At 37.7% G+C, this 26,052-nt stretch overlaps 1 protein-coding gene across 8 annotated transcripts in view; it reads left to right on the top strand.

Annotated features, from left to right (window-relative positions):
• Positions 1–26,052, top strand: part of FAM13A (family with sequence similarity 13 member A) — a 384,547-nt gene that overhangs the window by 70,827 nt on the left and 287,668 nt on the right. For 5 of the 8 annotated variants that reach the window (XM_024928670.4, XM_063603571.1, XM_063603572.1 and 2 more), the window contains 2 exons: positions 10,275–10,464; positions 18,931–19,140. In XM_024928670.4, the coding sequence (XP_024784438.2) occupies positions 10,308–10,464; positions 18,931–19,140 (367 nt within the window). In that variant the 5' untranslated portion in view covers positions 10,275–10,307. Of the gene's footprint in view, positions 1–10,274; positions 10,465–17,186; positions 17,248–18,930; positions 19,141–26,052 lie in introns of those variants that run through there. The other 3 variants (XM_008963670.4, XM_034958913.3, XM_055111622.2) reach the window with 3 other exon arrangements.

The following is a 26,052-nucleotide window of genomic DNA, read 5'->3' as shown; positions in this document are numbered from 1 at the left end:
AGCTCACTGCAGCTTCAAACTCCTGGGCTCAAGTGATCTTTCTGCCACTGCCTCCTGAGAAGCTGTGGTGGGAGGATTAGCCATCATGCCCAGATAATTAAAAAAATTTTTTTTGGTAGAGACGGGATCTCACTTTGTTGCCCAGGCTGGTCTTGAACAACTCTCACCCCTTTTTTTGATGTCAGTTATGCTTATATAGAGGTCTCAAACTCCTTACCTCAAGTGATCCTTCTGCCTTGGCCTCCCAAAGTGCTAGCATTACAGGCATGAGCCACCACACCTGGCCTAATTTTGCTTTTAAAAATGAGTAGACATTTTTTTGAGCAGTTTTACATTTACAGAAAATGACTAGGAAGTACAAAGTTCCCACATAATTCTTTGTCCTTACTTCCCAGTTTCTTCTACTGTTATCATCTTGCATTGGTGTGGCACATTTGTTGTAATTGATGAGCCAATATTGATACATTATTATTAAGTAGATCTCATACTTTACATTAGGTTTCCCTGTTTGTGTTATGCATTCTGTGAATTTGGTAAAATGCATGATGACATGTATCCATGTTTTTCTTTAATAAATGGGGAAACAATCAAGATTCATATATTACATTTGAAGGTTGTATATTTTAACTTACTTGAAATCTAGAACCAGTCTTTCCCTCATGACATTGATGTTTTGAAAAGTCCAGGCTGATACTGTGTTAGAATGTCCCTCCTTCTGGATTTGTTTCTTTTTTTCACAGTCTCTTTTAACTTTTTCTTCTAGCTTCTGTATTTACTGTAAACTAGAAGTTAGGTTTACAAGCTAGTGAGCATCACCTTAAAGGTTTTTAGCAAGAATACTTGATAAATTATGTATTCTTTATAATGCATCACATCAGGAGCACATGATGAGAAGTACTCTCATGATTAGTAATGATAAATTGTATCTTTTGGGTAACAAGTTAAGGTGATTATAGCCAGATATAATTGCAATAGTGAATTTTTTCTTTGCAATGAGTATATAATCTGTGAGGTAATCTTTTTGACACTATGAAAGTCGTATTCTCCAACAACCTTTCAGCTGATATTTTGGCAGCTGCTGATTATCTTTGCTTACATTATTAAGTGATTTGTGAGAAAAAATGGTGGTTTTCTAATTGTCATTCATTCTACATTTAACTGCAGCATTCTTCTGTAAAAAAGGCCTTAACTTTTTTACCCCTTTCTGTCACTTATTACAGATTCAGAGATTTTTAATACACTATGTTATTAGTGTATTAAATATGTTAATACATAGGTTATATGTATTAATAAAAAATTTAGGTTAACTAAATATGTTATTATTTACAGTGGTTACTTTTGGTGCTCTAACTGTCCTAAATTTGCCCAGTGGGATTCCATTACACTGGCCCATAGGTCTTGTGGACATGTCCCATTAGGCCTTGAGCATTTTTTTTTATTGCTTTCTGGAGTGAGATGTCTCAGGATCACCTTGTACTTTCCTTGCACTACTTTTATTTGGTGATGGGGTGGCTTTCTATCTTATACATTCCTTGTTAGATTTATTAACTCTAGCTCCAGTTCCAAAGAGTCTTGGAGCATATGGTTCAGAATTTAAGCAGCGATGTAATCTGATTATCCTTCAAAGTACTTTAAATATATGGGCTTTAAATTTGTGAAGGATCACCATAAGGAAATACAGGCCATTGATTTCAGTAGTCTAAACTTGGATTTTATATTATGTTAAACAGAGCTGCGTACAGGTAATGTTGGCCCCCTTGGGCCCTCGCAGATCTGCCAATATTAAAGGTTCTGGCAATACCATAGTGTGTCATCATTAAAAGCTCAAGCACTGGAGCCTTAAGGATCTGGGGTTATGTTCTGGCTCTAAACCTTACCAGCCATGTGTATTAGTCTGTTCTCACATTGCTATAAAGAACTATCTGAGACTGGGTGCTTTATAAAGAAAAGAGGTTTAATTGTCTCCTGGTGCCACAGGCTGTAAGGAAGTGTGGCTGGGGAGGCCTGAGGAAACTTACAATCATAGTGGTAGGCGAAGGGGAAGCAGGTTCATCTTACATGGCCAGAAGAGGAGGAAGAGAGGAAAGAGGGAGGTGCTACACACTTTTAAACAACCAGATCTTGTGAGAACTGACTCACTATTACCATCCACCCCCCTAGTCTAATTACCTCCCACCAGGCCCCTTCTCCAACACTGGGGATTACAATTCAAGATGAGACGTGGGTGGTGACTCAAATCCAAATTATATCATTCTGTCCCTGGCCCTTCTTAAATCTCATGTCCTTCTAACATTGCAAAATACAATCATTCCTTCTCAGCAGTCCCCCGAGTCTTAATTCATTTCAGCATTAACTCAAAAGTCCAGTCCAAAGTCACATCTGAGACAAGGCAAGTCCCTTCTGTAAAATCAAAACCAAGTTGTTGTTTTTTTTACCAAGTTAGTTTCTTCCAAGATAAAATGGGGTACAGGTGTTAGGTAAATACATCCATTTCAAAAGGCAGAAATCAGCCAAAACAAAGGGGCTACAAGCCCTGTGCAAGTTCGAAACCCAGCAGGGCAGTCATTAAATCTTAGAGCTCAAAAATAATCTTCTTTCACTCCATGTTTCACATCCAGGCCACCCTGATGCAAGGTGTGGGCTCCCAAGGACTTGGGCATCTCTGCCCCTATGGCTCTATAGGGTACAGCACCTCAGTTGCTTTCCTGGGATAGCATTGATTGCTTACAACTTTTCCAGGCACATGATGCAAGCTGTCAGTGGATCTACCATTCTGGGTCCTGGAAGATGGTGGTCCTCTTCTCTCAGGTCCACTAGGCAGTGTCCCAGTGGGGACTCTTGTATGGGGGCTCCAATCTCACATTTCCCCTCTGCATTGCCCTAGTAGAGGTTCTCCATGAGGGCTCCACCCCTGCAGCAGACTGCTGCCTGGACATTCAGGAGTTTCCATACATCCTCTGAAATCTAGGTGGAGGTTCCTAAGCCTCAACTTTTGCCCTCTGTGCACCCATAGGCTTAATATGTGGAAACCACCAAGGCTTATGGCCTGTACCCTCTGGAGCAGTGGCCTGAGACGTATCTTGGGCCATTTTAGCCATGGCTGGAGCTGGAGTGATTGGGACACAGGGACCAGTGTCCTGAGGTTGAGCAGAGCAACAGGGCCCTGGGCCTGGCCCAGGAAACCATTCTTCCCTCCTAGGCCTCCAGCCCTGTGATGGGAGGGGCTGCTGTGAAGATCTCTGAAATGCCTTTGAGACATTTTCCCCATTGTCTTGGCTATTAACTTTCAGTTCCTCTGAATGTTCAGCTGCAAATTTCTGCAACTGGCTTGAATTCCTCCCTAGAAAATGGAATTTTATTTTCTACAATATGATCAGGCTGCAAATTTTCTAAACTTTTATGCTCTGTTTTCCTTTTATTAATGAATATAAGTTCAAGTTTCAGATAATCTCTTTGCTCATGCATATGATCATACACTGTTAGAAGCAGCCAGGTCAAATCTCAAGTGGTTTGCTGCTTTGAAACTTCTTCCTCCTGATACCCTAAATCATCTCTCTTAAGTTCAAAGTTTCACACATCCCTAGAGAAGGGGCAAAATGCTGCAACTTCCTTTGCTAAAGCATAACAAGAGTAACCTTTACTCCAGTTCTTAATAAGTTCCTCATCTCCATCTGAGACCTCCTCAGCCTGGACTTCATTGTCCACATCACTATCAGCATTTTGATCACAACCATTCAATAAGTTTCTAGAAAGTTCCAAACTTTCCTTCATCTTCCTTTCTTCTTCTGTGCCCTCCAAACTGTTCCAACCTCTGAACATTACCCACTTCCAAAGCTGCTTTCACATTTTGAGGTATCTTTATAGCAATGCCCACTCCTAGGTACCACATTTGCTGTATTAGTCTGTTCTCACATTGCTGTAAATGTGGGTTGTGACTCAAATCCAAATTATATCATTCTGTACCTGGCCCTTCACAAATCTCATGTCCTTACCTGAGACTGGATAATTTATAAAGAAAAGATGTTTAAAAGGCTCACAGTTCTGCAGGCTGTACAGGATACAAGGCTTGGGAGACCTCAGGAAACTTACACTTATAGTGAAGGCAAAGGAAAAACAAGCATGTTTTACATGGCCAGAGAAAGAGGAAGAGAGGAAAGGAGGAGGTGCTACATACTTTTAAACAACCCGATCTTGTGAGGACTCACTCACTATCACAAGAACAGCAAGGGAGAAATCCTCCCCCATGATCCAATCACCTCCCACCCAGCCCTTCCTCTAACATTGGAGATTACAATTCCACATGAGATTGGGGCAGGGACACAAATGTAAACCATATCACCACGTAAACTTAGGCAAGTTTCTTTTCTTGGCACCTCAATTTTCCTTTTTCTTTTTTTCCCTTCCCTCCGCTCCCCTCCTTCCTTCCTTTCTTTTCTTTTCTTTTCTTTCTTTCTTTCCTTTTTGTTGTTCTTGTGCTTTAATTTTCTTATCCCAATGGAAGTAGCTAAGAGTACATACTGATAAGGTGATTTTGAGACTTAGACACATTAATTTTTTATTTTTTGTCTTTTAAATTTTAGATTCAGGGTACATGTGCAGGTTTGTTACAAGGGTATATTACATGATGCTGAGGTTTGGGCTTCTATTGATTCTGTCACCCAAATAGTGAACATAATACCCAATAGGAACTTTTTCAGCCCTTTTCCCTCTCCCTCTCTCCTCCCTTTTTCTGTACCCAATGTTTCACTCCCACTATATGTGAGAACATGCTGTATTTGGTTTTCCGTTTCTGCATTAGTTTGCTTAGGATACTGGCCTCCAGCTGCATCCATGTCCAGAGGACATGATTTCATTCTTTTTTATGGCTGCGTTGTATTCCATGGTTTATGTGTATACCACATTTTCTTTATCCATTCTGCCACTCATGGGCACCCAAATTCATTCCGTGTCTTTGATATTATGAACAGTGTTGCAATAAACATAGGAGCACAGATATCTTTTTGTTAGGATGATTTGTTTTCTTTTTTCTTTTGAGGCAGTCTCACTCTGTCACCCAGGCTGGAGTGCAGTGATGCGATCTCAGCTCACTGCAACCTCCGCCTCCCAGGTTCAAGCGATTCTCCTGCCTCAGCCTCCCAAGTGGCTGGGATTACAGGCACCCACCACCACACCTGGCTAATTTTTGTATTTTTAGTAGAGATGGGGTTTCGCCATGTTGGCCAGGCTGGTCTCAAACTCCTGACCTCAGGTGATCCACCTGCCTTGGCCTCCCAAAGTGCTGAGATTACAGGCATGAGCCACCGTGCCCAGCTGATTTATTTTCCTTTGATGTATACTACCCAGTAATAAGATCGCTGGGTTAAATGGTAGTTCTATTTTTAGTTCTTTGAGAAATCTCTTAACTGCTTTTCACAGGGGATAAACTAATTTACATTCTTACCAACAGCATATAAATGTACCCTTTTCTCTGCAACCCTGACAACATCTGTTGTTTTTTGACTTTTTAATTATAGCCATTCTGACTGGTGTGAGTGAGATCTCATTGCGGTGTTGATTTGTGTTTCTCTAATGATGAGTGATGTTGAGCATCTTTTCATGTTTGTTGGCTGCTTATATGTCTCCTTTTAGGAAGTGTCTGTTCTTGTCCTCTGCTCATTTTTAATGGGGTTATTTATTTTATTCTTGTTGACTGGTGTAAATTCCTTATCAATTCTAGATATTAGTCCTTTCTTGGATGCATAGTTTGCAAATATTTCCGCCCGTTCTGTAGGCTGTCTGTTTACTCTGTTGATAGTTTCTTTTGCTGTGCAGAAGCTCTTTGGTTTAATTAGGTCCCAAGTTGTTATATTTTGGCTTTGTTGCATTTGCTTTTGAAGACTCAGTCATAAATTTTTTGCCTAGCCTGATGTTTGCAAGGATATTTCCTAGGGTTTCTTACAGGATTTTTATAGTTTGAAGTCTTACACTTAAGTCTTTAATTCATTTTGAGTTAATTTTTGTATGTGGTGAAAGGTAGGGGTCCAGTTTCATTATTCTGCATATGGTTAGCCAGTTTTCCCAGTACCATTTATTGAATGGGGACCCTTTCCCCTTGTTTATTTTCGAGAGACATTAATTTTAAACCATATACAACAGTGTCTGTGATACAATCAGTCCCTTCTATGTGTTAGCTATTGTAAAAACTCAAGCTCCTGAAATTTGTCCTATTTACTGTATTGATGAACGCCGTCTTTATTCAGGTCCTAATATCATAATTGTTGATGTTGCTTCTGAACATACCTTACTTTGTATTAAAGAGACCATGAAACATGTAAATAACTATTTTTCTCTGCTACAAGAATATGGAATTTGTTTCTCATTTCTAGCAAGTGCACTTATCTTTATAGCATGTGTTTTTTATTCTCACCACTATCTATTTGGAGACAGTGTTAAGACTGTGGCTCCTGGAGTCAGCTTGCTTGCCTGAGTGTGACTCCTGGTTGCACCACTTTCTTATGCGAACTGGAGCACTTTACCGGCATCTCTGTGCCTTTTGTGAAGTGGGAATCACAAAAGTATCTTCCTTCCTAGAGTTTCTTTTTTATAGGATTTAATGAGTGAAGCCGTTTGAAGTATTGGCAGCCCTGACTGGCATAGACACTAAAGACTCCATAAAAGTTCACTGTCATTATCATTTTGATTTTTTCTTATCTTTTAAAACTTTAATTTTCTATTTTCTCTGATAATTTTAATTTTTTTCTAGGTATTTTAATCAATTAGAGAGAGAGAGTGTGTGTGTGTGTGTGTGTGTGTGTGTGTGTTGTTACAGAACAGAAATGAGTTCTGGCTAATTTCAGAATAAAGAAACTTTACTGGAAAGTTACTGGAGCAGCTTACCAAATGGAATGAATAGTGGAAGAATGAACAATGTCAGAAAGAGTAGATCAAGGACCATATCAGCTGCAGTGATGCAGGTGGCAAATGCTGTCACCCATCTTGTTAGAGCACTAGAGTAGTACCCATTTTCTGTCTTTATGATAAGCCACTCAAGCTTCAGTGGTTTCCCAGAGAAGGGATCTGATTCAGCTGGTGGAGAGACTGAGCCCTGTCTTTCCTAGAGGCAAGGCAATCATTTTGAGTAGTATTGTTATCAAAGCTGTTCACAGTGAACATGCAGTCATTCCTCAAAACACAGTCTGGATTTGTTATTTGGAAAAAGGACAAGTGGAGACTAAGTGTCCCCAAACCACAATAAATATTTACTACAATCAGTGTATTTTGTTAATTATCCTAACTATTTTCCAACAAAAATAAAGGCATCAACAAGGTCACCAGTACTTAATTATAAAAAAGTATACTGGTATAAAACTCAGGAGATCTGGACTCTAGGCACAGCCCTTTTTGACTGAAACCACAACTTTTTAGGTCCTGATTTTCTTACTACTAAGGTGATAGTGTAAGAATTAGAAGGCCCCTAAGGATTATTCTAACAGTAAAACCTTAAGGTTCTCTGGTTGTCTTTGTTATGTGGGAACCTATATTGTTTTTATACACACACAAACACACACACACACCCATGAATATGCTCCAGATAGTCCAGTCTTCACACTCAAGTGATGCATGGGAATTTATATGCAAACAAAAGTTTAAACAGTTAAGGTAGACTCAGAATACCTTAATTAGTAACTTTTTTTTTTTTTTGAGACGGAGTCTCGCTCTGTTGCCCAGGCTGGAGTGCAGTGGCGCGATCTCGGCTCACTGCAAGCTCCGCCTCCCAGGTTCACACCATTCTCCTGCCTCAGCCTCCTGAGTTGCTGGGACTACAGGTGCCCACCACCATGTCCGGCTAATTTTGTTTTATTTATTTTATTTTTATTTTTTGTATTTTTAGTAGAGATGGGGTTTCACCATTTTGGCCAGGATGGTCTCGATCTCCTGACCTCATGATCCTCCCACCTCGGCCTCCCAAAGTGCTGGGATTACAGGTGTGAGCCACCATGCCTGGCCCTAATTCAAGGTTTTAAACTCAAATATAGACAGAATTTCTAAGAAAACCTCGTGGATTTCTAGGAATAAATCAAGGAATTGTGATAAGTACATATAAAGTTATTTTATCTTCATTCAAAGGTCATACTTAGAGATTTTAGAAAATTAGAGATGTATGGAGAATAGTAATTAGGTCATCAGAATATTCAGCAATGAAATGTGTCTCAACCATGTTTCCCTTTTAAAAAAAGTAACTTTTATAGAGATATTTACCACAGGAATGATTAATTAGCTTTCCATTACTTTAAGAAGAAATCAGAATAATAATTCCTAGAAGAAAGAGGAGGAGAAGGAAAGGGATTATGACAATCAGTACTCAATGAGTATGCCAGGCACTGTTCTTACTCCTTTATGTAAATGAACTCATTTCTACCTTGTACATTTCTATGACATACAAACTCTTGGTATTCCCATTTTATAGATGAGGAAATTGAGGTACACAGAGGTTATATGACTTGTGCAAGGTTATAGCTAATAAGAGTCAGAATGGGATTCAATCCAGTCTTGTTCCATAGTCTATGCTCTAAACCACTATGCTGTATTCTCTGTGTAAGCAGATAAAATAAGATAAAATTTATATAATTTAACTTCACTGTCAGCTGTTTTTAATGCTACACTTGAAATTTTTTTTTAAGTTTTGTTATTACTGGTTATTTTTTAGCTGCTTGCTCACCAGATATACCTGGTTGAAACTTCCCATGGATTCAGTTGAAGGAGATTGATACATTTATAAACCTACAAGAAAAAGAAATTATTAACTGTTACAAGTTTGACTTAATTAACAAAATCATAATTTCCTTGGTAACAGAGATCATGGGTTTTGCCCATACTGCTATACTACTCCATAGTAGCTACCCCATGACTTATTTATAATATTAATAGATACTAAATCTGTATTGTACCTTTACATTGGCTGAAATTTCACTAGAGAAATATGGCTTTCAAATATGACCTACAAAAGATGCAGATATGTTAGTAAAAGCTGACCTGATTCTGTAGATTACACAATTTAAAATCAAATTGAGATTACAAGTATCCTACTCAAAGATTGTAGAATTAACTTGTAATTGTCTTATGTCACATATAGCATTTATAAGTTTGTCACTATAATTGTACATAACTGCACTATAACATTAATATAAATCTATTATAAATTAAGGAGAGGAACATGGACCTAGAGCAAGATGAAACTGTCTCTTACTAGTTCTCTGACTTTTACCAAATAACAACTCTGGTTTTTGCTGCCTCAACTCTAGATTGAACATAATGTTTCTACTCTTAGGATTCTTTGGTGACTAAATGTTGGTGATTTAAGCATTTAATAGTATTTCCACATTGGTAAGCTGCTACATTCATTCTCAGAAAGTGGAAGTTTCCTCCAATTTTACTGCCTCTGCCCCCAAATAAGACCATTCGCATTTTGCCATCTCTCTTTTCAGTGTTTGGATTTATTAACATATATAATAACATTTATATAAGACACATGCTTAAAAAATTCCTCTTTGCTTGGATGCAGATTTTTATTACAAGGAAGAAACAAACTCTTATGAATTTTTCATTATGTTATTAACTTGAGGTAATTGAATCTAAGTTGCATTTTTATTTATAATATATATAATACAATCTTGTTGAAAAATTTAAAATTGCAACTACCTAAATGTTGTTGTTTCAAAGATTTGAGGGCATTTTGAACCTCAGTAAGAACTGAGTTGATATTATGTTCCAGAAGATTACTGAGATATTTACAGATGTAATCAAATCAGAGAACTATAATGGTCATTATACATGAAGAATGGTCATTGTAATTTTTTTTTCTGACACTTTAAATTAAAACTACCTTAAAATGACACTGAGACAAATTTTTGTCTTTAGAAACATCTCATTGATTCAGGATCTGCCTGGCGTTTCACTGTTCTTATAAATGTTTTATTTTCCTGTTAACCAGGTAGTGCTGAGTCACACCCCTTGGTTACTGTAGTAATATATCTTAGATACGGCAGTGTATTGCTCCCTCTCTTAGCTGCACACTTCATTTGTGGCTTTAGGTTTTTCATTACTTTTCACTCCTTTTAACCATTATATCTGAGCAACATGTGAGAGATGTTAGAGATTTTGATTTGAGTTGAAGTAAAAATAAGACCACAACTATTCATCTTCAAACACATTTTAATTCAGGTGTTTCTGTTGTAACCATGCAACCTCCTGTGGTAAATATGACTGACTGCTCTTTTTTCTTACGCTCCTTTAAGCAAAGTAAAGCAGCGGTTCGGCTGAAAGAAGACATGAAAAAGATAGTGGCAGTGCCATTAAATGAACAGAAGGATTTTACCTATCAGAAGTTATTTGGAGTCAGTCTCCAAGAACTTGAACGGCAGGGGCTCACCGAGAATGGCATTCCAGCAGTAGTGTGGAATATAGTGGAATATTTGACGCAGCATGGTGAGTTAAGTCATGCTTTAGTCTGTTCATTTTCACAGTCCCTTGCATAAACAAATTATTTGTGTGAATTATTTCATAATGTATGATTAGGCTATCCTCTAAAGCACCTTCATTAGAATATTAAGTTATTGTGTAATATACTTTTCATTTAAAAAAGGGCATTACTGCTTAACATGATCTTGACAGTACTAATTTGATTAACCATAGAGCAATCACTTTAATTATAGAGATTTCTAGTTTGGAATGTTTCCTAGTTTTAAATGCTGAAATACACTGTTGTAATATTAATAGTCAGTTTGCTAGATTAATTAAATTCCAACTGATAGTCAATAATTTTTAATGTAATCAAACACGTTTTTGGGTATCTCTTTTACCTGAGGTCAATCATGAACTTATTCAATGCCTTGACTATCCTCATACACTTAGGAGAGACACCAAAAAACTAAGATGTAAAGCTTACTATGCGGAGTGGTGGGGGGTGGTTTCACTTATTTTTGGAATGATAAAATAAAGCATGTAAAACATTTGGAGAATAATATAGTACATTATACAGTAAAAAGATAAATTATATCTCATTTAGTTATTGAGAGCTGTGAAGCCCACAGCTTTTTGATGATTTCGTTTAAAATAAATCACAAATCTGGATAAGTTGAGAGAATGCTTCCATATTCCCTACATTTTTTTTTATTATACTTTAAGTTTTAGGGTACATGTGCACATTGTGCAGGTTAGTTACATATGTATACATGTGCCTACATCTTTTTTTAAGAGATAGGGTCTTGCTCTGTTACCCAGGCCAGAGTGCAGTGATATGATCATAGCTCACTGTAATCTCATACTTCAGGGCTCAAGTGATCTTCCTTTCTTAGCCTCACGAGTAGCTGGGACCACAGGTGTGTTCCACCACACTGCCTGATTTTTTAATTTTTTTTTTTATTTGTAGAGACAGGTTCTCCCAATGTTGCCCCAGCCGGTTCTGAACTCCTGGGCTCAAGAGATTCTCCCACCTCAGCCTCCCAAAGTGTTGGGATTATAGGCATGAGCCATGATGCTCAGCCATGAAGGGATTTTTAAATGTAAAACTTGAGGCTTCAAAAATATTCTGTACAGTAATCCCCCCCACCCTTATGCATGGTTTGGTTTTCTAAGGTTTCACTCTTACCTGTGACCAATCATGGTCCAAAAATACTAACTGGAGAATTTTAGAAATAAACAATTCATCAGTTTTGGGGGGCTTTTTTTTTTTTTTGAGACGGAGGTTAGCTTTTGTAGCCCAGGCTGTAGTGCAATGGCGTAATCTTGGCTCACTGCAACCTCTACCTCCCGGGTTCAAGCAATTCTCCTGCCTCAGCCTCCCAAGTAGCAGGGATTACAGGTGCACACCCAGCTATTTTTTTTTTTTTTTGTATTATTAGTAGAGATAGGATTTCACCATGTTGGCCAGGTTGGTCTTGAACTCCTGACCTCAGGTGATCTGCCTGCCTTGGCCTCCCAAAGTGCTGGGATTCCAGGCCTAAGCCACTGCACCCGGCCAACAATTCATCAGTTTTAAATGGTGTAGCCTTCTCAATAGCATGATGAGATCTCCAGCCATCCTGCCGCTTGGGACCTGAATCCTCCCCTTGTCCAGTGTATCCATGTGTATATGCCACCTTCCTATTAGTCACTTAGCAGTGGCCTCAATTTGCAGATTGATCATTGTGGTATTACAGTGCTTGTGTTCAGGTGACTCTTATTTTACTTAATAATGGCCCCAAAGCGCAAGAATAATAATGCTGGCAATTCGGATATGCCAAAGGGAAGCCATGAAGTGCTTCTTCTAATTGAAAAGGTGAGTTCTCGACTTAATAAAGGAAGAAAAAAAATTGTATGCTGAGGTTGCTAAAATCTATGGTAAGAACAAATCTCTCCCATTTTTTCTATTGTATTGCTTTTTTTTTTTTTTTTTTTTTTAAAGGGACAGAGTCTTGCTCTGTTGTCCAGGATGGAATGCCATGATGTGATCATAACTCACTGCAGCCTCATATTCCATGGTTCAAATAATCTTCCCACCACAGCCTTCTGAGTAGCTGGCATTATACAGGCATGTGCCACTGTAACCTGCTAATTAAAAAAAATTTTTTTAGAGGCAGGTCTCGCCATGTTGTCCAGGCTGGTTTGAACTCCTGGCTTCAAACAATCCTTACACCTCAGCCTCTTAAGTAGCTTCGATTATAGATGTGAGCCATTGCACCTGGCTCTATTCTGTTTTATTATTAGTTATTGTTGTTAATCTCTTACTATGCCTACTTTTTAAATTAAACTTTGTCATAGATATGTATGTATAGGAGAAAAAACAGTATATATAGGGTTTGGTACTATCCAAGGTTTCAGGCATCCACTGGCAGTCTTGGAACATATCCCCTGCGGGTAAGGTGGGTCTACTGTAATTTGAGTAATTTGTTTCAGGCCATATCTTTCCAGGATTACAAGTCTCTTCTCCCTTTCTGATAAGAATCATTTATTGGAAATGAGTGAGAAGCACTCATCACATGTTCCTATCAACTTTTGACAGGGACTCTATGGCAGATTATTCATTCTGCTGATGGTTAGATGTTAATTGAAAAAACATCTATCTGCTCTGGTTACTAGGCATGTAGATGACTGATACGGTTAGGCTTTGTGTCCCCACCCAGATCTTATCTTGAATTATAATCCCCCAATCCCCACGTGTCAAGGGAGAGACCAAGTGGAGGTAATTGAATCATGGGGGTGGTTTCCCCAGGCTGTTCTCTGATAGTGAATGAGTTCTCAAGAGATCTGATGGTTTCATAAGGGGCTCTTCCCTGTTCGCTCAGCACTTCTTCTTCCTGCTGCCTTGTGAAGAAGGTGCCTCGCTTTCCCTTTGCCTTCTGCCATGATTGTAAGTTTCCTGAGGCCTCCCCAGCCATGCTGAGCTGTGAGTCAGTTAAACCTCTTTCTTTTATAAATTACCCACTCTCAGGCAGTTCTTTATGACAAAATTATATTTTTTTTTCTGAAAACTGAAGAGCCAGGTTTCTGTTCTTACTCTGTAGAATTTTTCTCCTTATTAAAGGAAGATAAATTGTAAAAAGGCCAGATTCTTAGAAAACAGCTCTGGATTTATTCAAATGCTTCAAACAGTTAAACACAAACAGTGTTACACATAGCATGACAGGAAGATGGAAGTTTGGCCTACAAAATCTTGAAGCCAGGATTTACAACCAGCTTTAACAGGATTTATTTACATACTTGGTTTTGAGTAAGGCTGTGTATCCCACTGAGTTAGATACAAATGGATTTTTAGATCTTTCATTTCATCTGTTAAGTAGGGTTGTATGGTTCATTTAGATGTCCAACTATGGGTACCTAAAATAGTATTTTGGTTATGGCATAATCAATGTTCTTTCTCTCAGCATTCATTGGATAATAGTCTCTTGATCATACTTTTGTTGTGTAAAAAATTTTACATTTTTGATTTTTAAAAATTTTAATATTTTTTGAATAGTTAATAAAATTATGTGGTTAAAAATATAGGAGAGTATATGGTGAAAAGTCTATCCCTCCAAAGTGTCTCCTGACCTTTGTTTTCTCTCTCTAAAACAGTATTGCTATACCTGTTTCTGGTATCTTCTTAAGATGTTTCGTGTATATATAAGTATGCGTCTGTGTGTTCTTTTTTCCCTTTTATCACAAATATTGCACACTGTTCTGAATCTTTTAAATATCAGTGTATTTTGGAGATTGTTCCATATTGCATAAAGAGCTTTACTCATTTTTAATTATTTTCTTTTCCTCTGCACACTGTTCTACCATATGTATATATCATGTCTTTAAGCAGTCCCATACTGATGGGCAAATGGATTGTTTCCAGTCTTCTGTTGTTTACAAACAATGATTCCATGGTTAACCTTTAGCATATGGCATTTCAAGCACATACGAGTGTGTGCATAGACTACCTTCCTGGAAGTGAACTCCTGGATGGTCAGAGGATATGTGCATGTGTAATGAACTCTATCAGAGCTGAAACAATTTACACTCACACCATCAACATATGAAAATTTTGACAAAATTTAAATTAGGGATTGATTTTCTTCTGCCCCTCCTTAGCATACTGTTAGTTATACTTTAACAGGGTGTATTCAGGTAATGCAAACTAAACATTTTATTAAGTTAAATCAGTCGCTCTTAATGAGGGATGTGAAATAGAATCACTAGTGGAATCTTCCTAATACACATGCATTGCCCACACCTCATATCTACTGAATCAGAATCTTGACTTTGGGGCAAGCTCGGGTAGGCCTGGCACCTGTATTTTGAAAGGCTATGTAGTTAATTACTACGTAGACAAACACAAGCCCCTTCTTGTGTTTGAAACTATCATGTTAATAAACCAAAGAAATTGTGTAAGTTTGAAGGGTAGTATAAAGTTTGAGGGCATAATACTTCAATTTGTTTTATTTAATTACTTTGCAGTTTTTTCAGATCAACAAACATTTACTGTACACCTGTGATACACAGTAAGCACTGTGTCAGGCATGAGAATGGGACTATAGGGGTGACCGTTCATGTAATTCAATCATAGGTTGCTATTTTGGTTCTGCTTTATTATTGTTTCACGTAAATGCAATTTAACAATTTGGCATGAGGGTAAACTATTATTGTAAAGGAATTTTTAAGACAGAAAGGCCTATATCAAGCCCTTTAAGCAGATTTTGGATATTTTCATTTAAAGGTATATACATTATAACTTATAAAACATACAGTCTTTAAACTCTTTTTCTTGCTGACAATGTTAACGGCTTCTTTCTCTTAGTTTAGCATGAAGATACTATAGGTTATGCTGTTTTAACCCACAGTGTAGAGTCTCAAGTCACCACCAGGTGTCAGAATGTGCTTACTTATTGTCATACTACTTCCTTGGCCAAAGTGTGCTGTTAGGCAATTTGTGACTTCTGGCATATTGTTTCTAATGGCATATTCTGTTTTTAATATTCATACTATTTTGAAAGAAATATTTCAGTTGTACAGAAAAGTATCTTTCAGTGATGTAGACATTAGCTTATATAATTTTTTCTTCATTTCTAAACCACTATTAAGTTGCTGTTTTGTGATAATTAGCACATAGCCTAAAATCAAATATAATAGGAGCTCTGAAATGTATGAGAGTAACTCTGCTTCATGAAGTCATCCAAATATCCCCCTTTTCTGAATATTTTTGTTACAGTCATAACTTTCTACAATTTTAGAGTAGGAAAATTTAAAGGTTATATGGTCTGGTAAGCCTCATGTGGGTACTGGCTATATTCTAGCCTCATAAGAGGCTTTAAAAAACTGTATGGATTCTTCTTCTCAGAATGTGATATATTCATGCCCAAGATTATAAACTTTCCCTAGTTGAACATCACGAATTATCATAAGAGTTGTGGGTGGGAGATATTCTTGAGGGAAAAGAGTTGTTCAGATAAATGGGACAGAGACAGGAAAATATTATTGAGGAGCATTAAATTCAGTCACTTCTATTTGTACCTTATATGACTGCTAGTTTGGTCCAGTGGAATCAGGAGGCTTGAGGACCACAAGACAGTTCTTGGAGCTGGGTAGTTTTTTCTGAAATTGCTGGAAGTATATTTATTTGGGGGAAGGTTCAAAAAAACCTTGTTGGAAAAGAAAGACTAAGGTCAAAGCTAAAAAGAAAAAAAAAAACAACATCATGTGAAATCAGATCTAAGGGGCATTTGCTAGGCCAAAAACAGAAGGCAAGGTTAGGTTAAGCAGCTGGGTAAATATAGGAACAGGAAACAAAACTCTAAATTTTCAGGATTTCAGCTTTGACCAGGGACGGAATGCCTTTGTGTTGGATGCTAGCTGCTTGATGTTTGGATAAGTTTCTGAAGCTAAAGATAAACTTTTGTATAGTAGAGGAGACAGACCTTGAAAGCTTTAAATGATTAAGCTGGCATCTCCCAATAGAACCTGATATTCCACAGAACTTAAGGGAAAGGCGTATCGTATTCGTTACCCATTTGCTGCATAACAAATTACCCCAAAACATAATAGATTAAAACAATAGTATTTATCATTATCTCATAGTTTCTGTGGGCCAGGAATCCAGATACATCTTAGTTGTGTCCTCTGTCTTAGAGTTACAAGGCCGTGATCATGGTGTCAGCCAAGGCTTCAGTCATATCAGGACTCAACAGGGGAAAAATTCCCTCCCAAGCTCATTCATGTGGTTGTTGGCAGGATTCTGTTACTTGTGAGCTGTTGACCTGAGGGTTTTCAGTTATTCACTGGTCGTTGGCCGGAGACCACCTTTAGTTGTTTGCCCGTGGCCAGTAGCTAATAAAGTACATCAGACAGAGAGAGGGGGAGAGAGAGAGAAAGAGAGAGAAGCATGATGGATTGTCAGTCTTTTATAACTTAATCTTAAAATATGACATGACATCACATTTGCTGTATTCTGTTGTTAGAAGCAAGTCACTAGGTCCGGCCCACACTCAAGTAGAGGGGATTATAATGGGTGTGGTACGAGAAGTGGGGATCATGGGAACTATTTTAGAAGCTGTCTGCCACACAGACCAACTGGTATCTCTTCCATTTAGGTGGTGCCCTGGTCCTAGTCATTGTTAAATACTTTTAATATCATCCCTAGTGTCACAATTTTTTTCAGAATTGGAACTAAAATTCATATCAACTTTTGATATTGATTTTCTTCACAGCCAAATAATATGTATACGTGGAAGAACACAAACATCTCACCAGACTTCAAAGTCCATGAGGGTAATGATAGTGTTGAATTTTTTTTCTCACGATTGATTTTTTTTTATTACCTAAGATAATGTCAGGCACTTATTACATGTTTGTTGAATTAAAGAAGTTAAAAGTATTTTATTAGATTATAAAATAAAATAAAATTAGCTTCCTCTTTTGCTTTAAAAAGAGCAATACAATTACCAGTTAAGGGAAAGAAGCAAAGGCTGATATAAATTATCACCTCCCCTCTAAAAAATCCTGATAGGCTTCAATGTCATTATGTCATTGCTAACATTCACCATTAGACTCTCAAGAATGTCACGTTAAATCCTGGCCTGCTCTTTCTTAGAAAGATTGTTTCTTACACTTTCAAAGTCCTCTACTGCCTGACACATTCACTTACATGGTGTGTAGCACACTAAGCTGGAAATCATTATCTTCTGCCGTAAACCAGCTACTCTCCTATCCCTACCCCCTAATCTTATCTTTTACAGTGTTTTTTTTTTTTTTCCTGTATTCCTACTTTTCAAAACTTTAAGGTTACCTTTCAACCCTTTCCCTCTCCCTTTTGAACCAAGTTACCAAATCATCTTTATTCTTTGTTTTTCACTTCTTTTCCACCATAATCTCAGTTTACTACCTTAAAATAGAAGATAGTTTCCATAAGGCAAGTCCTCTCCATACTCTACTTCTTAGCTAGCTAAATCTTCCTAAAACCCTGATTATATTTTGTCTTTTTCCTCACTTATTGCTCCAGTGATAAGGCCTTCACTCTTTAACTTGTCACAGACCCTTTCCTGTTTCTCCATTTTATTATCCCATCATTCTTTGACCTAGGCACCCCACATTGTCCTCTGCCTACCTTTCTTTATGTTTTCCTATGTCTACTTCTCAATTCATATTTTTGTTTATCTTTGTCAGGGGTAGATCAAGGTTTTGTGAGTCCAGATGCCTAATCTTCTGAGACTTCTTTAAGAAAAAGAATATGATATTAAGAATACAGGATTAGGGACAGAGCTTGTAAAGGGCCCAAGAAAATGAGGGGCCCTGAAGCTCAAGCTTCATTGGTTTCACAGCGTAACAGCTCCAGCCCCTCTGTGTTGCTTTAGCCAAAGGTTAAGTTTACCTCCTCCAGGAGGCCTTCTCTGATAACCTCAGCTGACACTGATATCCCCCATCAACTGACTGAAGGCAAGGATCTTGTCTTATACCACTTTATAGTTTCCTAGAGTCTTATATTTTGAATTTAGTGATAACTGAAAAACTACCCCTTATTTCTTAAACTATTACACAGGTAATTACATAGAGTTTAAAAGTTTCTTAAATACATGTCATTTAAAAAGTAGTTGTTCATGAAGTGTTAAGCTGCTGTTAGAACCCTGAGTAAGTTTTTATGTGCTCTAGAAGATTATATAAATGAAATTTCTTTGTGTACTCTGTTTTGCTCTATGTTTATATATGCCATAGCCTTATTTTTAGAAGCTGGGTTTTATACCAATCATATATGATCTTTTTAGTTGACATGCAGTGGATATGAACATTTATTATTCTAAGGAAAGTTTTACAAAATGTGAAAATTACACAATGATTGATAATTACAGTGTTGAGAGAATCATATGCTGAGATTTCTTTCTTTGTGTTGTTATCATTCTTTACATTTCATATCTGTGAGAAACCTATTTATTTTCTGTGCCTACTTTGCTCTTCCAGGACTTACCCAAGAAGGTCTTTTTAGGGTGAATGGTAACGTGAAGGTGGTGGAACAACTTCGACTGAAGTTCGAGAGTGGAGTGCCCGTGGAGCTCGGGAAGGACGGTGATGTCTGCTCAGCAGCCAGTCTGTTGAAGCTGTTTCTGAGGGAGCTGCCTGACAGTCTGATCACCTCAGCGTTGCAGCCTCGATTCATTCAACTCTTTCAGGGTTAGTACAATAAATCCTTTTAGGAGTTAAAACAACTTTACTAGGCTGGGCACGGTGGCCCACACCTATAATCCCAACACTTTGGGAGGCTGAGGTAGAAAGATTGCTTGAAGCCAGGAGTTGAAGACCACCGTGGGCAACCAAGCAAGACCCCCATCTCTACAAAAAAAAAAAAAAAGGGCAGAAAAAAAAACCCAGTTTTATTTTTAGTAAACATACTAAATATTTAAAATTTAAAAAGTTTTTAAATATTTGTGGTCTTTCCATAACCACCACCTTGTTATTTTACTCCAGGCCCTCATCCCCTATGTAAAATCATATTAGACTGATTATGAAATACCGTTATTAAATGAAATTTCTGATACCATTAACATGTGACTACTTCAGTAACGTAATGTTGAAAATCCCTGATGCTTTTGGGCCAAAGACATGTTTTTCTGACTAATGACTGTCATAAAAGGAGTGAGATCAAGAATAATTTAGAAAACATTAGAGAACAATAAAGGAAATATTCATTAAATTGTGGTTGCATGACCTTTGAGACTGAAAGCTCACTGGTGTACTTGCTTTTTCTCCTAAGCAAGATTGAGTCCTAAAATAATTTTGTTCATTTCCTGAGGTAAAAATTGATTTTTGATTGTAGTATTAAGTGATTTCATATGAAAGAACTTGCTTTTTTTTTTTGTTTTTTTTTTGAAATGTAGTTTCACTTTTGTCACCCAGGCTGGAGTGCAGTGGCACAATCTTGGCTCACTGCAACTTCTGCCTCCTGGGTTCAAGCAATTCTTCTACCTCAGCCTCCTGAGTAGCTGGGATTACAGGCACCCGCCACCATGCCCGGCTAACTTTTGTATTTTTAGTAGAGTTGGGGTTTCACCATGTTGGCCAGGCTGGTCTCAAACTCCTGACCTCAGGTGATCCACCCATCTCGGCTTCCCCAAGAGCTGGGATTACAGGCATGAACCACTGCACCTGGCCAGGAACTCGCTTTTTAAGTGTAATAATTATAGGCATAGTCATTATTGAGTTCTCCCTCCTAAGTGCTGTAAGAAAAATGGTTTACCCTTAAAACCATTTATTTTATTATTTTTCCCAAATTAGAGAAGAAAGAAGAAAATATATTTCCAAAAGTATTCGTTGCCAGATTAAGGGTGTTACCTAAAGCCACATTCCTTTACAGCAGTGGTGTACCTATTCACATGCAGTATGCTAAAGAACAGGATAAGTGAGAAGGCCAGATAGGACAAGTAAGAAAGTACCAGAAATATTTTACCCCATGAAAGACGATTTTGAAATATTAGTTAAAAGTTGTGTGGTTGTATCAGAAGAGGACACTAACTACCTCCACTTGCCATCCCCTAGGGAAGGAGACCTGTCTGTAGCTCCCCCAGGCCCTCACATCAGCAATGCCTCCTGCCCTGGCCTCTTCTCACTTCTCTGCAGCCCCTGGCCTCCCATGGTGACCTCCAGGCAATCCTTTTGGAAGATTACTCATGTCTTATTTCTTTCTTCAGAGTACCTGGGCAGTCCTCAGGAAACACATCTTTGCCACATTCTTGAAATGGAGGTCAGTCACAAGGCAGAGCCCTGCCTTCTTGTGCTGCCACCCAGGGCACCCATAGCCAGACTGTCTGTGTTAGACTCTTTGACGAGTTTTAGACTCTTCAAACTACCCAAGTGATAATCTGATGACCCTCACTTGGCTTGGGAAAGTTAGAGGAAGCATTATATTTCTCTAGCAACTCTCTCCCTTCAAAGAAATCCTCACTCTCTAATTTTTAACTTCAAATTTTAACACTGAATTTCCTGCTTAAATATCTTTGTGGCCTGTTGATGGCCCAAGGCCTCCAGACCTGGGTTTGGCCTCACCTTAATAAGTTCTATATAGCTCATCTAGCATTTTTGCTTAGAATGGGTGGGCCCATCACAACCTTTATTTTTATCTTTGAGGCCTCAACCCCAAATTGTATTAATTTGCTACATCTGCCCTAACAAAATACCACAGACTGGATGTTACAAGCCTAAACGAGAGAAATTTATTTCTCACAGTCCTGGAGGCTGCAAGTCCAAGATCAAGGTGCCAGCAGTGTTGGTTTCTCCTGAGGCCTCTCTCTTCGGTGTGCAGATGGCTGCCTTCTCACTGTGTCCGCACGTGGCCTTTCCTCTGTGTGCACTCTCCTGATGTCTCTTCCTCTTCTTATAAGGACACTAGTCCTAGGATTACGGAACCCCATTATAATCTAATTTAACCTTAATTACCTCTTTAAAGGCCCCAAATACAATCACATTCTGAGGTATGGAGGTTAGAGCTTCAACATATGAATTTTGGAGGGAACACAATTCAGTCCTTAACAATGATGCAACAGGAAAAATCCCAGAAGTTTTACCTATTTTCAAACCTATTATTTTTTGTAATCTTAGCTACTTCATTTTTGAAAAAAATGATTTTATTTTTTGAAAAGGCATAAAATCATTGAATTATTAAATATTATATTTTATTGAAAATAGTGATAAAATATGAAAGCAAATTTGCAGAACAGTTTGTTCTGGTTGTCAACGGTGCTTTTAAGCTTTGTATGTCAGTGAGTGACATGTTCGAGGCTTGCTAATTGGAAACTTTATGAACTTTTTCACGATATGTATGAAGATAACCATTCCTTCATAAAGGTGACAGTTCCTCCTATTTGGAAACATTAAATCCTTTTTACAAGGAATATTTTATCCATAGGGAAGGGAAGTTTTGAGATAAAGTTTGGAAAATTATTGTAAAATAATGTCTACAGGAGTTGACGAATATTTTATGCTTAATGCAAAATATTTGGTAGTCAGATATCTTTAGTATTCTTAATATTATTCTATAGTATTCTGTATTATTAAGTATTCTTAGTACTCAAAAATCCTATAAATTTCAAAGGGTTTTATCACATTTCCAGAATAGTTTTCATTTGATACGAGAATGTACTGTTTTATTATTTTTATTACTATTTATAGAAATATTTTGTAATCATTTAGGTCTTTGTGAGTCGCCGTATTCTTTATGACATGATTCCTCAGTCATCAGAAAGTTGATAGGTGTCATAAAAGCAAGCAGTATCATTCTAAAAGCAAGACTGATTGTATAGTCAGCCTTTAGGTTATGTGAGGTTATGCACAGGTAACAAATTTTGAATGGGAAGAGAGGTTAAATTTTTGCTATGTTGGTATTATTCTTCCATTCTCTTAAAATCTCTGGTTAGATTTGAGTCATTCAGTAAAAAAAATTACAGTTAAGCATCAATGACATAAATACTTTCTGAAAAATACATTATTAGGTGATTTCATTGTTGTGTGAACATCATACAGTATACTTACACAAGCCTAGATTGTATAGCCTACTACACATGTAGGCTATATGGCATAGCCGGTTGCTTTTAGGCAACAAACCTATACAGCATGTTACTGTACTGAATACTGTAGGCAGTTGTAACGCAGTAGAAAACACTTGTGTATCTCAACATATCTAAAAATTGAAAAGGTACAGTAGGCCTGGCCTGTGGCTTATGCCTGTAACCCAGCACTTTTGGGAGCTGAGGTGGGCAGATTGCTGGAGCCCAGGAGTTTGAGATCAGCCTGGGTGACATGGCAAAACCGCATCTCTACAGAAAATTAAGAAATTAGCAGGGCGTGGAGGCATGCACCTGTAGTCCCAGCTACTCAAGAGGCTGAGGTGGGAGGATCACTTGAGCCTAGAAAGTTGAGGCTGCAGTGAGCCATAATCATAGCACTGCACTCCAGCCTAAGTGACAGAGTGAAACCCTGTCTCAAAAGAAATAACAATAAAAAAGAAAACAGAAAAGGTACGTAAAAATATAGTATAAAAGATTTTTTAAATGGTACACCTGTATAGGGCATTTACCATGAATGGAGCTTGCAGGACTAGAAGTTGCTCTGGGTGAGTCAGTGAGTGAGTGCTGAGTGAATATGAAGGCCTAGGAGATTACTGCACCACTGTAGGCTTTATAAGTCTTGTACACTTAAGCTAAACTAAATTTATTTAAAAATTTGTTTTGTCTTCAGTAATAGACCTTAGCTTACTGTAACTTTTTTACTTTATAACTTTTTAACTTTTAAAAACATTTTGATTCTTTTAAAATAACACTTAGCTTAAAATACAAATACCTTGCATAGCTCTACAAATTGTTTTCGTCATGTAATTTTAATATTTTTCTATTTTTAAAATTTTCTTTTTTCCTTTTTTACTTTGTAAAATTGTGTTGTTTTTTTTTTTAAACTAAGGCATAAGCACAGATGTGAGTCTAGGCCTACAGAGTCAGAATCATCAATATTACTACCTTCCACCTCCATATCTTGTTCCAATGGAAAGTCTTCAGGAACAGTAACACTCGTGGAACTGCCATCTCCTACAATAGCAATGCCTTCTTACGGAATACCTCCCGTAGTACCTGCCTGAGTCTGTGTTACAGTTAACATACACGTGTGTGTGTATATATATGTTTGTATATGTATATGTGTATCTGAGTCTGTGTTACAGTTAACATACACATGTGTATATGTATGTATGTATATGTGTATGAGTCTGTGTTATAGTTAACATACACATGTATATATGTATGTATATGTGTATCTAAGTCTGTTATAGTTAACATACACATATATATGTATATGTATATCTGAGTCTGTGTTGCAGTTAACATACACGTATATATGTATATGTGTATCTGAGTCTGTGTTACAGTTAACTTTATATATATATAAACTTCATACATATAAATAGAATGAGTACACTCTAAAATGCACTTTATACATATATGTATAAATAGAATGGGTACATTCTAAAATAATAAAATGTATAGTATAGTAAGTTTTCACTTAATGTTGTTGATAATTTCTTGGAAACTGCAACTTTAAGTAAAATGATATATCAGGAAATAAATTTTATCACAGGCAGATTAATACAAACAAAAGTTAAGTATCGGGGTAACCCGCCCCCGATAATTCAACATGAGTCCTTTTCTATTTTTCCTAAGTGTCAGCCAGTCTGAGAAATAAAGGGAAAGAGTACAAAGAGAGAAATTTTAAAGCTGGGTGTCCGGGGGAGACATCACATGTTGGCAGGTTCCGTGATGCCCCCGCAAGCCGCAAAACCAGCAAGTTTTTATTTGTGATTTTCAAAAGGGGGAGGGAGTGTACAAATAGGGTGTGGGTCACAGAGATCACATGCTTCACCAGGTAATAAAATATTACAAGGCAAATGGAGGCAGGGTAAGATCACAGGACCAGGGTGAAATTAAAATTGCTAATGAAGTTTCAGGCACACATTGTCGTTGGTAACATCTTATCAGGAGACAGGGTTTGAGAGCAGACAACCAGTCTGACCAAAATTTCCTCGTCCTAATAGGCCTGGGAGCGCTACAGGAGACCAGGGCTTATTTCATCCCTTATCTTCAACCGTAAAAGACAGATATTCCCAGAGCGGCCATTTTAGAGACCACCCCCTAGGAATGCATTCTCTTTCTCAGGGCTGTTCCTTGCTGAGAAAAAGAATTCAGCGATATTTCTCCTATTGCTTTCGAAAGAAGACAAATATGGCTCTGTTCTGCCCAGCTCTCAGGCAGCCAGACCTAATGGTTATCTCCCTTGTTCCCTGAACATTGCTGTTATCCTGTTCTTTTTTCAAGGTGCCCAGATTTCATATTGTTTAAACAATTTGTGCAGTTAACGCAGTCATCGCAGGGTCCTGAGGCGACATACATCCTCAGCTTATGAAGATGACAGGATTAAGAGATTAAAGTAAGACAGGCATAGGAAATCACAAGAATATTGATTGGGGAAGTGATAAATGTACACGAAATCTTCACAATTTATGTTCAGAGATTGCAGTAAAGACAGGTGTAAGAAATTATAAAAGTATTAATTTGGAGAACTAATAAATGTCCATGAAATCTTCACAATTTATATTCTTCTGCCATGGCTTCAACCGGTCCCTCCATTCAGGGTCCCTGACTTCCCACAATAGTTAAGTTCTGATGGCATGATTCTGGTTACAAAAACATCACCAAACTTCTAATTGAAGACCCAGAACACTTCTGTTATTAAACATTGAAATAAATGTGAGGTACACTTACATTTAAGAAATACTTTTTAAAAAATAAGAATTATTTCCCCAGTTTTTGGTAAATAGTGAGTGATGGCTGTCATAGTGGTAATGGGTTAAATCAAGGAATAGGTATTTGTGAAGTAAAAGTTGTCACCAGCACCTCTTCCCACCACATAGTTCAAAATCAATGGCAAATATGGTAGGCTTACTGAGTGCGTTCCTATTGCATCATTTATTGTCATGCATCTGTAGGATTACTGTCTACGAATTTTTATTTTACAATCATTTGTATTCATTCATTCATTTTCTAACCTGCCTTTTCCAATTCAGGGTCGTGAGTGGCTGGAACCTACTCCAGCAGCTCAGGCACAAGGAGGGAGTCAACCCTGAGCAGGACACTATTGCACCACAGGGTGTACTCACCCCCATGCCCACACTCACTCAGACTGGGAACATTTAGACATGCCGATTAACCGGTCATGCCCATCTTTGTACCCAGAGAAAACTCATGCAGACCTGGGGAGAAGGCACAAACTCTACATAGACAGTGGCTCTGGCTGGGAATTGATTATTTTTTTCTCATCAGCATTAGAACAAAATGACCTTGAATGAAATGTCGCTATACTTGCTGTATAGTAACTACATAAACCAGTAACATAGTCATTTATTATTGTTATCAAGTATTATGTACCGAATGTAATTGTGTATGCTATACTTTTATAGGACTGGAAGCCAGTAGGTTTGTTTACACCAGCATCACCACAAACACATAAGTAATATGTTGCAGTAGGACGTTATGATGGCTATGACATCAC

This window comes from Pan paniscus, chromosome 3, assembly GCF_029289425.2.
Source record: "Pan paniscus chromosome 3, NHGRI_mPanPan1-v2.0_pri, whole genome shotgun sequence".
NCBI classification, from domain to species: domain Eukaryota; kingdom Metazoa; phylum Chordata; class Mammalia; order Primates; family Hominidae; genus Pan; species Pan paniscus.
This window is presented reverse-complemented; position numbering and strand designations above follow the sequence as displayed.